The sequence below is a fragment of the Grammomys surdaster genome, unplaced genomic scaffold (assembly GCF_004785775.1).
Source record: "Grammomys surdaster isolate TR1022 unplaced genomic scaffold, NIH_TR_1.0 161906, whole genome shotgun sequence".
Classification (NCBI taxonomy): Eukaryota; Metazoa; Chordata; class Mammalia; order Rodentia; family Muridae; genus Grammomys; species Grammomys surdaster.
In genome coordinates this window covers 2,941-15,212 of record NW_021623170.1, presented here as the reverse complement: position 1 = coordinate 15,212, position 12,272 = coordinate 2,941, and the positions used below count along the sequence as shown (strand labels likewise).

Genomic DNA, 12,272 nt, shown 5'->3' with positions numbered 1-12,272 from the left:
TTTTTTTTTTTTTTTTTGGTTTTTCGAGACAGGGTTTCTCTGAGTAGTCCTGGCTGTCCTGGAACTCACTCTGTAGACCAGGCTAGTCTCGAACTCTGGAACTCAGAAATCCGCCTGCCTCTGCCTCCCAAGTGCTGGGATTAAAGGCGTGCGCCACCACCGCCCGGCTTTTTTTTTCTTTTTTGAGACAGGGTTTCTCTGTGTAGCCCTGGCTGTCCTGGAACTCACTCTGTAGACCAGGCTGGCCTCGAACTCAGAAATCCTCCTGCCTCTGCCTCCCAAGTGCTGGGATTAAAAGCATGTGCCACCACTGCCTGGCTGTCCTTGTTCCTTCTAAAGCAGAAACCTCCATGTAAGCATGGCATTCCAAGAACAGGAGCACTAAGCAAAGACAACTGTCACCTTTTCATCCAGGTGGGCCAGGAGCTGAGCATTAGCTACACTGCATCCCACCTCATGTCATCCACTTGGCTTACTGTCTCTTTAAGCACCTCTAACTAACACTCCGGAGGCATCTCAGTAAACACATTACATCATTCCTTTACTTGGAGACGGCTTCTTAAACTCAGGCATAAGAACTCACATTTATTCTTATTAGTTCGTCTTTTTAGACTGTTCTTTTTCATAAGCTCTCTGTGAATTACCTGTAGCATTCAACATGTCTGCTGCACTCTTAGCCCTGTGTCATGTAGCCCACAGTGAGGTTCACATACATCTTCACTATCATAAACTATGGACAGAAGAGAGCAGGAGAGAGCCCTGAAGCATATCAGGAACTTCCCTGCAGTTCAGTGATGCTGTGTCCAATGTGCAGGTGCCATCAAAGGGCTTCTGTGTCCTACTTTTGGAGATTGGGATTTGGGAGGACAGAAAGTCAAGACGCAGCATCTATTCTAACATCTTCTCTCAATGGAGTTTCACTTGGCGGAACTTCAGACCATGTTTAAGAACACTGTCCAGCTTGGGATTAGTCACCCATTCAGCTCCTTTCAGATACAGACAGTCCAGCACAACCCAGTCAGTTGCATTCAGTGGTCCTACCCATGTTCTGGCCACTGTCAGGAAATCATTTTGAGAGACTCGCCATCCATCTGGCTAAGACGCAGCCACACTGAAGGTGCCACACTGCCACACTCTACCACTCCACTACACACTGCAGACAAACTCTGCTCTCAGCAAACTCGTCCTTCCTCGAGCTCAGTGCCCACAGCTCACCCTGGAGCTTCTGGTCCAGAGGCTCACTGAGCTTTGCAGTTGAGATTTACCAGCTGCTAATTTTCAGAATCAACTTTATTCATTTTGTCTCCAATCGCTTGGAAAATATGCTGCCTTTTAACATCCCCGAGGAGCAGGAGCAGTTGCAGGCTGTTTTAACTCTATCTTGAAATAGAATTATTTCCGAAGCCAGAAGACTTGAGCCCGTTTAGGAAAACATCACTTTGTGGAGCCGGAGGCGGAGCCTTCACTCTCCTCTCCCCAGAATGATCCTTCTACCTTTTTTTTTTTTTTGAGGAAGATCACATGATCACATTTTCCCTGACAGAAAGCCAGAAGCAAAGCAAGATTTTCAGAACTCAGCTTTCTCTCCATCATCAACAGTGTACATCATTCCATGTAGGCCTGTCTTCTGTTTCATTTGTTTGCTGTCCTAACTACACAAATCTCCCTTAGCAATTTTTCACTCCATTAGCAATATATATATATATATATATATATATATATATATATATATATAAATTTTTTTCAAATTGTAATTTATACTCATTCACACAGGGGTTATAAACACAAAAAGGCAGGACGTGGGGAAGGGGATGATACTGGAGCGTGGGTGTTCAGGGGGAATACAGATATTTTTCAGAACAGGGTATCAGCTGGGTGAGGGTTCAGGGGATAGGTCACTATAACTATGCCTATTATTCACTTGTTCTTATCTAAGTTGGTAATATCTGCCAAGGCTACCTAATTACAAGGTCTATGACTACTCAGGCTGGTAAATTGTCACAAAAACTGCCTGTTTACAATAGCTTATAGCCATCTGTTTCAGTGTTTATCCACAGAAACCCAAGACTTGGTGTTAGTATACATGTATGACAGGCCTATTGCTGATTTTAGGCCTATGGCTGATTTTAGGCCTTCAGTGTATAAGCAGGGATGCCCCTGACATCTCCCTACTTTCAAGAATACATAGAAATAGATTTTTTTAATTCTTAATTTTGAGCTAGCAAGATGATTTAGCAGGTAAAGGGACCTGTTGTCAAGGATGATGACCTGAGTTCAATGCCTGGGACCTACATGGCAGAAAGACAGAACCAGTTACTGCAAGTTGTCCTGACTTCTACACAGGTACACACACATGCACATGTACATACTCACAGATACATACACACACAAATAAAACAAAATAAAAATGTTAAAAAAAAAAGTCTTAGGAGTATTAATTCCTCAAAGTGTAGCCGTTGTAACAACAGCACAGGTGAGTTTGCTGATTAGAATGCAAATTCCTAAGCCCTACCTGACCAAACACATACAAATCTTTGGGACGGTGCTTGGGAAACTCTTCAAGCTGGGCTCAAATGCCTAGCAATCCTTCTGCACTAGGTCCTGAACACTGAGCTCACAGGCAGGAGCCACCGTGTCTACCTGTGAATAAACTTTATATATGTTGACACTTCAAATAAAAAGTTCTCAAATTATATACATTTGGCTAAACGTGATTTTTAATCAATGTAGCCTTTTAGACTGTGGGTGACAACCACATCTGGTGTCACACAGCTGAATGTGGAGGGGTTACAAGAAAAAAAAACAGACAATGGTAAAAGGTTTCTGAATGTGCAACAACCAAAATTAATTCAAAATCACCTGTGTCGTGAATCTGAGGCATGTCTGGTCATGCTTGCTCATGTCCCATCATGCAACACACATGATTCCATGCCCAGGAATGGCCTCAAACTCCTCGGCATCCTGCTTCCACATCCAATGCTAAGGCGACGAGTACCAAGCTTACATTCCCATTTTTGTTTGCTTGTGCTTTAGAAATTAGAAATTCCTAGCATACATTTTACACATGCTCTGAAGCGAGCAAATGACCTTACCTCTCTCACAGACAGCTGCGGTGGGAAGGAGACAGATAAAACCACACTGCTGAATTCAAACCCAGAGGCTTCAACCTTTTGGCACACCTAAAAGAATATTACAAACAAGTAAACTGCCAAGAATTCCTGAAAATGTGGCTTTAATAACAAAATTTCTCAAAAAAAAAAAAAATTCTCCCAGGACACTCACAGCTTCCCAGCATTCAGTTAGGAGCTCCGGCTGAGGCTCAGTGGTACTGTGCTTGCCTAGCATGTGCCAGGCCAGTCTCTAGCTCTCCCCAAAAGGCAATCACAAAACTTCTACATCTGAGTAGCGAGCTTGTCATAAACATCATGAGATTAAATATTTGTTGACTATGACCCTGTACAACTGGCAGTTTCAGGACAATACGTTGGGTGTCAGACATTTTTTATTAATTTTCCAGTATGTTGATACAACGATTTCAGAATAGCTGGCCTTTTTTAATTAAAACATGTTAGTGACAACCTGGAATAAAGCAAGCGGGCATGGCTGTTGGTGTTTAGGAATGGTGGGCGCATCGAAGGCCTCTCAGCTTTATGACTGACTCTATCTATCGGCTCAGCTCTGCTGGGCAAGGGATGTTTACCTCTGTAACAAACCCCTTCTCACAGAATCCCTGAAGAATTCCTAAGCAAACATTGCACACTCTCAGCTTCGAGGCCATGCTTTCGTCTTCTGTAACACAGACTCCCTCCTTTCCATATTCACTCAAATTATCAATGCCATCTTCATGTAGACGAATTTTCTTCAATGGTGGGTTTGGAGCTTCCAAAACTAATTCATGTTTTTTTGGTTCTAGAAATTTTTGTAGATCACTGAGCAACTCCTGAAAAGTTAGTAAGAAAAAAGCAATAACATTTTAAAGTGGTTTTGAGGGTCTCACAATGAAGCATGAAAGTCGGCCAAGTGTGATGACTTTTGTTTGTTTAACTAGTAGTGAATGACCTTCCCAATAGAACTAATAGCCAGATTTTTAATTTTGTTGAGGAACCTTGCTCCTTAATGTCAGGGTTTTAGCTTCACTGATTTATAAAATTCTTTTGAAAAACCATTCACATATGTAATAGGTATTTAATTAATGCATGGATTAAGTACATTAATAATAAATTCAGAGTCACCAGTAATGAATGTTACTGCACAAGAGGCCTGCCTCCGAGCACTGGGATTAAAGGCAGTACTACTGCTCTGCCTTGCATGTCATGGATGCCAGCACTCTAGATCCCACAGAGCAGGCTCACTCAGGCAGAGGCAGCAGATAGCTTATGAGTTCAACCCACCCAGGCGCTGGGTGAGGCACTGTCTCGAAACAAGGTGTAGAGAAGATTAATAACAGGGACTCACACATCACTGGTTTATATCAACTCAGGAGTAACCAAGTATCTACAGCATTGGCTTTCTAGGAATTCTGAGAAACGAACTTTCCCAATACATGAAGCATGGGTTCCATCTCAAACAGCAAAGAAATAGACAGACAGACAGACAGACAGACAGACAGAGACACGGTGTGTGGGGAGGAATACAACCTGGAAACAGCAAATATGCTAAGACCAGCCTTAAAAATAAATATCCATCATAAATGTTAAAATCAGCACTCAGCTATTGCCTGATAGGGTTTGCTATCTGGGTCAGTTGGAGTCATACTTAGCTCTTGTAAAACTATTAACTATTTCTGTTAAGTATTTCTCATTCCTTGTCCATGTGATGATTTCTCTGCTGTTCAATTAAAGAGATTGGGCTAGAGAGATGGCTCGGCGGTTAAGAGCGCGGATTGTTCTGCCCGAGGTCCACATCGAGCAGCTCACAACAGTCTATAACTCCAGCTTCAGCAGCTCCGATGATGCTGGCCTCTGTAGGTACCCACATGGCATAGCATACATCACATACAGACAATTAAAAATGAAATTTAAAAATATATAAAAACTTAAAGAGAACAAAAGCCTTTGTCAGGGACAGACCAACACAGGGATAATTTTACAAGAGAGCCTTCAGGCAGTCAGACTCAGACTTCCACACCAGAGACAGAATGGTGGGCAACACAGTGAGAACCAAGTAGAGAATTTGAATCTGGCTCCCTCTGGGTTAAAAGACGTCAAAGACAAGTGCCTTGATTTCTGTCCTTAACGCCACACTAGTGCATTACTGGTGACTCTGAATTTATTGCTAATGCATTTAATCCTCATGCTGATCAAATGCCTATTACATAGGTGAATTTTTTCCAGAATTTCACAAATCAGTGAAGCTAAAACCCTAATCTTATGGAGAAAGATTCCATCAACAGATTTACAAAACTGGTTTGTAGTTCTGTTGGGAAGGTCATTAAACTACTGAGTAAAACAAGAAAAATTCAATTCTAATTATGAAAACATAAAAATATAAACTAGCATGGAGATGTGGCTCAGTGGCAGAATATTGCTTAGCATACATGAAGCCTTGGGTTCTATCTCAAACAGCAAAGAAACAAAAGAAATAGACAGACAGACAGACAGACACACACACACACACACTTTTGACTTGTAATATTCTTTGTGAATAAATAAACAAAATATTTAAAAATTATTTGAAATGTTTTAAGCTTTGTCTTACTCCAGTCACATAGCTGTACATAAGCACACACATGTACATACTATCTTATATAGCTGTACATCAGCACACACATGTATATACTTATATACTTGATAGGGGGAGTACAAGTTGATTTCTTGCTAAGTTATTTAACAACCTCATAAGCATAGTGTGAGTTAATGTGAAATATTATTTAGAGGTTGAGTAAGTGCAGATAATTTTTCAGACAATTTACCAAAATACACAGATTTGGTAGTATTAAATATAAATTACATTCCATTTATATGCACTCAGCAAAAGAAGCCCTGGTCTACATTTCTGTCTAATTTCTTACATCCTGTGTACTTGAATGTAAAAACATGCCTCCACTTTCAAAGGCTGCTGCTTTTGCCACTCCACCCATGTAAACACTCCGCTTTCCTTGTGCTTCTACTACATCAGGCTGGTTTGACTGTTCCGTCGTTGGATAAAGTTCGAATTTAGTTAGGCTATACCACCTCAAGAACATTGTTTCAGTCAAACATTAAATTCATTGTTTATGCGTTAGCACGCCAATTTTCACAAGCATCACACATACACACATCTTGGTATATTACGACCCATACAAATGCTGACTGCTACCTAACATCCGTAGCATTAGTGTAAGATAGTATGTACGTGTGTTTGCTCATGTATAGCTATATGACTGGAACAAGACAAAACTTAAAACATTTCAAAAAAAGCCTTTGAATAATTATTCACAAAGAATATTACAAGTCAAAATTGCTGCCAGATTTATAGAAAATGTATTTTTGAATACAGTATATAATATATATGTGTGTGTATACATATTATATACTTATATATATATGTATATAGTGTGTGTGTATGAGACATGTGCAAAGAGCATATAAGAAAGGTTACACAAAGCTGGATATAAGCTGAGCGTTTACACACATAGCAACTGTCACTGCCTATGTGCTATTACTGGTTTCTAATTCCTTTCACATACTTAATAATTGATAACGTCCCTTAAAGTCCTGTGAAGTAGAAGGTGTCACCATTCCCATGTACACAGTAGTAAACTGAAGCTGTACAGTGATGGAACTGAGATTCAAATCCACGTCTTCTAGCTCCAAATTCTACACTTTGGATTCAGACACATTGTTCAATTCCTAGCTTTCTTATTTAATAGCTGTTTAACTTTGGGCAAGCTGCTTAACCTCTCTGTGTTTCAGTTGCTTCATCTGAAAATAGAGACAATCATAGCATGTACTTACAAATGATCAAATGAAAGCCTGACATGTAACAACACTAGACACACACTAGGCACTGTTTTTATTTCTAACATAGAAACAACACAATGACAGAAAAATGATAGTGACTGCTGCATCATTTATTAGCAACTTGTATGAGTGTTCATATTTACACATGTATATAAGTATATAAGTATATATTCATATTTACACATGTATATAAGTATATATAAGTGTATATAAGTATACATATGTATATAAGTATTTGCCTTTAAAAAGAATGTCACTGTTAGTATCAATCATATGTCACAAGTATGTTATATACTTTATGTGAAAGTATTCTATTCAATGGCACAGCTCTCTATGTAATACTGTAAATGTGAAAGACTATCTTAAGTTACTAGTATCAGGAATAATGATTCAATAAGCCCTTGCTTTTAAAGGCTTCCCACAGAGCCAGGTAACACACAATGTTCTTGACAACAACAGACTGCACAGCTATGGCTAGTGGACCCTTAGGATTACAGTGACTAACAATACTGCAGCCATCTTAAGTATACTCCATCATGGTTTCACAAGCCAAACGTCATTAAGGACACATTTCACTGAGTGACACAGTGGCAGGCTGGGCACATGGATCAGTGACAGAATGCTGGCTGTGTGAAGCCCTGGGCTCTATCCCAGCATCAGAAGAATACACACATGCATATAAATGGTAATACACAGCAAGGGACTGGTTACCAGGCAATACAGCCTGTTAGGTAAGAGCACTTTTCACACAAGTCTAACAACCTGTTTGATTTCCCAGAGTCTATGATAGAAGAAGAGAACTTATTACAAATACACACACAGACACACACAAGCACTCACAACATATGCATAAATTATACAAGCACTCACATCATAGTCATATATGTATGTCTCATAAAAATAATAGAGAAAAAATTAATTTTAAAAAACATAACCAAACTCATTTTCTATTTAAAAGAAGAAATCATGACTATGACCTGCTCCGTCCTGTTGTTTTGCATTAATGGATGTGAGAAGCAATATCTTGTGGTATTGTATTTAGATGCCGTTTACAGAATATTTACACATATATTAAACATAGCAAAAAAAAAGTCCTACATAGATCTCTCTCTACACTAACTGTTAAACAGCAGTCACTTGAAAACCAACTACATCAAGTTTTTAAGGAAATTGAAGTTTCAAAATTATCTTTTGTTAATTTTCCTTCTTTAGTGGAGTTATAGGCTAGTCACAGTACTCAATGCTAGAGACATTCATTCCATACTATAAAAAATATCCTTTAATTTAAAAAGAATATACCTTGGTTGGGCGTTTGTAAGGTGCCGGAAGAGCCACACCACAGAATCGGAAGATGCACCTTGGACAGGTGCCAGAACTGAACATCAGCTGGGCCACATGCCTGTTTCCTTCAGTCAGTGGAAACATACTGAATAACTATAACTAGAAGAAAGAAAAGAAAATGAACAGTTTCAATATTTTACAGTGACATACAAATATGTCCTTAAAAAGAAAAAGCTAGCTTTCATTCGAAAAATTCTATTTTATACTCTTCAAATACTGCTTGTCATATCTATATTCTAAAATATAAACTTGACTACATGAGTATGTGGGTTACAGGGGAGAGAAAAGAGAAAGCCAAGCTTGCTCTGGACATGACATTAAGAACTTTCAGATACCAGAACTTGGGACCACTCAGGGCTGCCTGTGTAAACCTTTCAAGAAAGTACTTATAATATGGGGATATACTCTATTTTAAAAAAAAAAATCAAGAAACGGTATGCTCAAGTATTTATTTCAGTTTCAGAATCCCTTCTATCAGTTCACTTAACCTATTAACTTAATGTCAAGGAAAGAGTCTATGAGGAGTTGGAAATAATTATGTAAAAATGCATCTTCTTGCCAGGTATAAGTCTCATGCTTATAATTTCAGTACACAAGAGGCTGAAGCAAGAGGATCTCCATAAGTTCAAGGCTAAGCTGGGCTAAATAGAGAGTCAAAGCCATCCTGGGCTACATACAGAGTGAGACTTTAGAAAGGAAGAAGAGGGGTGGGGAGGGATCTTCATAGTCCCCTAACAGAGAAACTTGACTAGTTATTTTATTTTTTCCTGTTTCTGTTAACATCAAATATTTGGCTCAATACAGAATTGTTAAGTAAAAAGGGAAGCAAATACATCTTCCTCTAAAAAAAATCTGTAAGCTCTTTAAAAGGACACTTAATAGTGAAACCTTCTCTCTGGATTTAATTAACAACATTCAAATTTAGGCTCTTCCTTTTGGCATAAAGATTAAATGCTTTCTCCATAGTTCATTAGAATAAAGGTATCATGCAAAGCCAATAAATAACACACCACCATCTCCAGGCTCTGAAAAGTTCCCAAGCCTGATAAGAATTGCCAAACCTTTTCTAAGTGATTTGATGAGGTCTCAAACAACTCAAACAAAAATCCCATGTGACTGTGTGTGTGTTAATCAAAGTGAAGAGCTGTAAACCCTTTTCCCCTGGCAATATTCGTGACTCCTCAATCACGTTACCATTAAAAAGAGGACATACACCTCGAAGATGGGTTATTTCATCTCGATGAAATGAAATCGTGGGAGTTGGTAAAAAAGAAATGGGTTGTGATCTGATATTGGATTTATCTTTGAAAACAAGCCCTGAGAAATATCTCTTACACTAAGTGTTTCAATGAGGATCTCCGCTGTTAAGTTTTGCTGTTTGAAAGAATTGAAAAGTCGCAATGAACGTCTCTCCCAGGTGTCAGAATCTCTAAAGGGATTGATTCCCTTCTCCACGTGCCACATACCTAAATCAGTCTCATCAAACGGAGAGGAAGGAATTTTTTTTTAAATACAATTACAATATATATCGAAAAGGAAAGAAAGCCCCGAGGAGATGAGGTACAGCTGAAATAGTCTTGCGTTTCACACCATAAGATCTTTTTAAATGCATTTCCTCATGCACAGGCATGGTTCGTCCTGTGTGGCATGGGAGTAGGGGAAAGGTAAGGGAAAACCTCTGTTCTGGCCAAACAAGCCCTTAACTCTATTTGCTAAGGTTCTAGAAACTTCCCACTCACTCCACCTGACTAACAAACAAAAAAGACTGCAGCCACACCTCTTCGACACCCAGTTCCTAACCCCTCACCTCATACTTCCTCGGCCTTACCTTCTCCCAAGATGCTGCAGCCAAGACTTAACCCTTTTCGGCCCTGAGTGGGAACGGGGAAGACTAAAGAAAGCGCACCTACTGCGCCCAGCCGTTCTGTTCCCCCAAGGAAACCAGAACTTTACAACGAACGTACCAGGCCCCTCACGAGAGGAATGCATGAACCCCCTCTTGTTACAGGGTGATCAGTAAGGCTGTCCAGCTGGCAGCCTGGTACTCCGGCTACCTCCACGAACGCAAGGCTGCGAGGGGCTGCTAGCCTTAAAGGGTGGACCCGCAAAGGAGCCACCGATGAACTCGGCACCTAGGTCGTAGTAGATGCTACCAGAAATGTCGATGAGCCCCTACTCAAATTTGAAACCCAAACTAGGGGAAAGAAAGAGGAACGTCCTGCTCTGTCCACCCCCCACCCCTCCCTGCGAATTAGCTGTTTCCTTCCTTCATCCTCCAGCTTCGGTGGACCACACGCCTTGGCCTGACGTCAGGCGTGGGCGGGGCGGAGGGCTCGGTGCTCTGCCCGTCGTGCCTGGCAAGCGAGGCGCTCCTTCACCCAGCCGTCGCAGTCGCTGCCCTGAGCCGAAGCGGAGCAGGCGGAGAGATGGCCTCCCAGCCGCCACCGCCCCCCAAACCCTGGGAGACCCGCCGAATTCCCGGGGCCGGCCCAGGTCCCGGCCCCGGCCCCACTTTCCAGTGAGTGAGAGGTGTTTGGGCCGCGAGTTTGGAGGCCAGAGCGGGGACTTGGCAGGAGGCGGTTGAAGCCGTTATTGGGGGGAGACGTCGCTTCGCCCTGCCTGCCCGGGGCGAGTGCGGGGCGATTCTCCAAGTCTGGTGTCTGCTGGCGGTACGGCCGCGCGTTCTTCCCCGGCGCGCCCCGCCGGCCCCACGGATGCCGCCGCTGGAAAGAAAAGCGGCGCTTCCTGTCCCTTTTTTACTTGCGGGGCACCGGGGGTTGGGAGGGGGAACAACCTGACCCGCTTCAAAGCGTCGAGTTTGGGTATTCTGCGAGCGCGGCGACGTTGGCCCAGCCCGGACAAGGATAGGGAGCAAAAGTCATGGAAAAGCTATTTACAGCCTCTCCAGAAGTTGGTTGAACGCCCCAAAGGTCACTTTTACGCAACTTGGAATCCAAGCTCATACCTTTGGCTTTCTTTTCCAGAATACCTTAGCTTAACGTTTCAGGTTGAGGGTGGAAGAACGATTCTAAAACAGGAATTCGAAGTCTGTGGGTGGCCTTTGTGTACAAAATTGTGTGTGTGTCTGTCATCTAAGGCCTATAAAATTTTTATTTGCTTTGATTTAAATCAGTAACAGATGGGTCTGCAGCATTTAAAAGTTTAAAACAGAATTAGAGTTTTACAAACCTGTGTGTTTTCTTTGGGTAAATAGACGCTTTAATACTGGCGACATGATTCCAGAGCAAGTTTGTACGTTTTCCCGGCGCGTCAAAAATCTCAGTATGTTGGAACTATTCTCTGCTGTTGAGAAATCGGGTGCTCTTTTAAAAGTACTAGAACACTTGGACATAGTAACTAATAGATACAAATAGAGTGATAAAGTGTATTTATCATGTTAAGCCAGAGCAACACTTATACTGATACTTTAGTTAGAATGCTGCTAAGTGTGTTCTTTGTTATTCCATTAAACTTCTCTCTACCTTAGCCTTCTAGGTTTGTTGTTTTGTTGTGTGTGCTTAAATTTTATGATTGGCTTCTGTACCTGTTTGTATTTGTTTTACTAATAGTATGCAGTTATGGGTTATTCTATTAATGTTAAACTTACTTTGCATTGTTAAATGAGTCTACTTAGCTTCTTTTTTTTAATATACTGTCCAGAATTCTGTAGTATTTTAAGATGTTTATTTATGTTCCTATGTGATATCAGATTCTTTTTTAATTATACTTTTTTTCTTTATATCAGTTTTATAATGAGAAAATTTTGCATTGAAAAAATTTCTATTGAAAAGTTTCCATTTTATTTCTTTATAGGTAGATGATTTTCTCTTTTAAGGTTTTACTGGGGTTGGAAAGATGGCTCAGTGGTTAAGAGCACTGACTGCTCTTCCAGAGGTCTTGAGTTCAGTTCCCAGCAACAGCATGGTGGCTCACAGCCATCTACTATGAGCCAAGAAGGCATGAGACCCAATGCCTTCTTCCGGTGTGTCT

The 12,272-nt window shown here is 40.9% G+C and overlaps 1 protein-coding gene across 4 annotated transcripts; it reads right to left on the bottom strand.

Moving 5' to 3' along the window:
- Positions 1 to 1,272: 1,272 nt before the first annotated feature.
- Positions 1,273 to 11,111, bottom strand: LOC114615840 (putative tRNA pseudouridine synthase Pus10). Of its 4 annotated transcripts, XM_028761451.1 has the most exons (6): positions 11,077 to 11,111; positions 9,618 to 9,748; positions 8,241 to 8,381; positions 3,701 to 3,940; positions 3,093 to 3,179; positions 1,273 to 1,536 (listed from the first exon to the last, which is right to left on the bottom strand). In XM_028761451.1, the coding sequence occupies exons 3-6, from the start codon at positions 8,364 to 8,366 to the stop codon at positions 1,435 to 1,437; spliced, it is 555 nt and encodes a 184-aa protein (XP_028617284.1). In that variant the 5' UTR covers positions 8,367 to 8,381; positions 9,618 to 9,748; positions 11,077 to 11,111; the 3' UTR covers positions 1,273 to 1,434. The 4 variants fall into 4 exon arrangements, with proteins under 4 accessions (XP_028617284.1, XP_028617285.1, XP_028617282.1 ...); XM_028761452.1 differs by lacking the exons at positions 9,618 to 9,748; positions 11,077 to 11,111 and adding an exon at positions 10,247 to 10,670; XM_028761449.1 differs by lacking the exons at positions 9,618 to 9,748; positions 11,077 to 11,111 and adding an exon at positions 10,111 to 10,669.
- Between the last annotated feature and the right edge of the window lie 1,161 nt (positions 11,112 to 12,272).

Coding starts and splice junctions, on each gene's coding strand:
- LOC114615840 (XM_028761451.1), bottom strand. CDS start 8,366: ATGTTTCCACTGACTGAAGGAAACAGGCATGTGGCCCAGCTGATGTTC. Junction 3,941..8,240: donor CTTACAAACGCCCAACCAAG/GTATATTCTTTT, acceptor CTAACTTTTCAG/GAGTTGCTCAGTGATCTACA. Junction 3,180..3,700: donor AGAAGGGGTTTGTTACAGAG/GTAAACATCCCT, acceptor ATATTCTTTTAG/GTGTGCCAAAAGGTTGAAGC.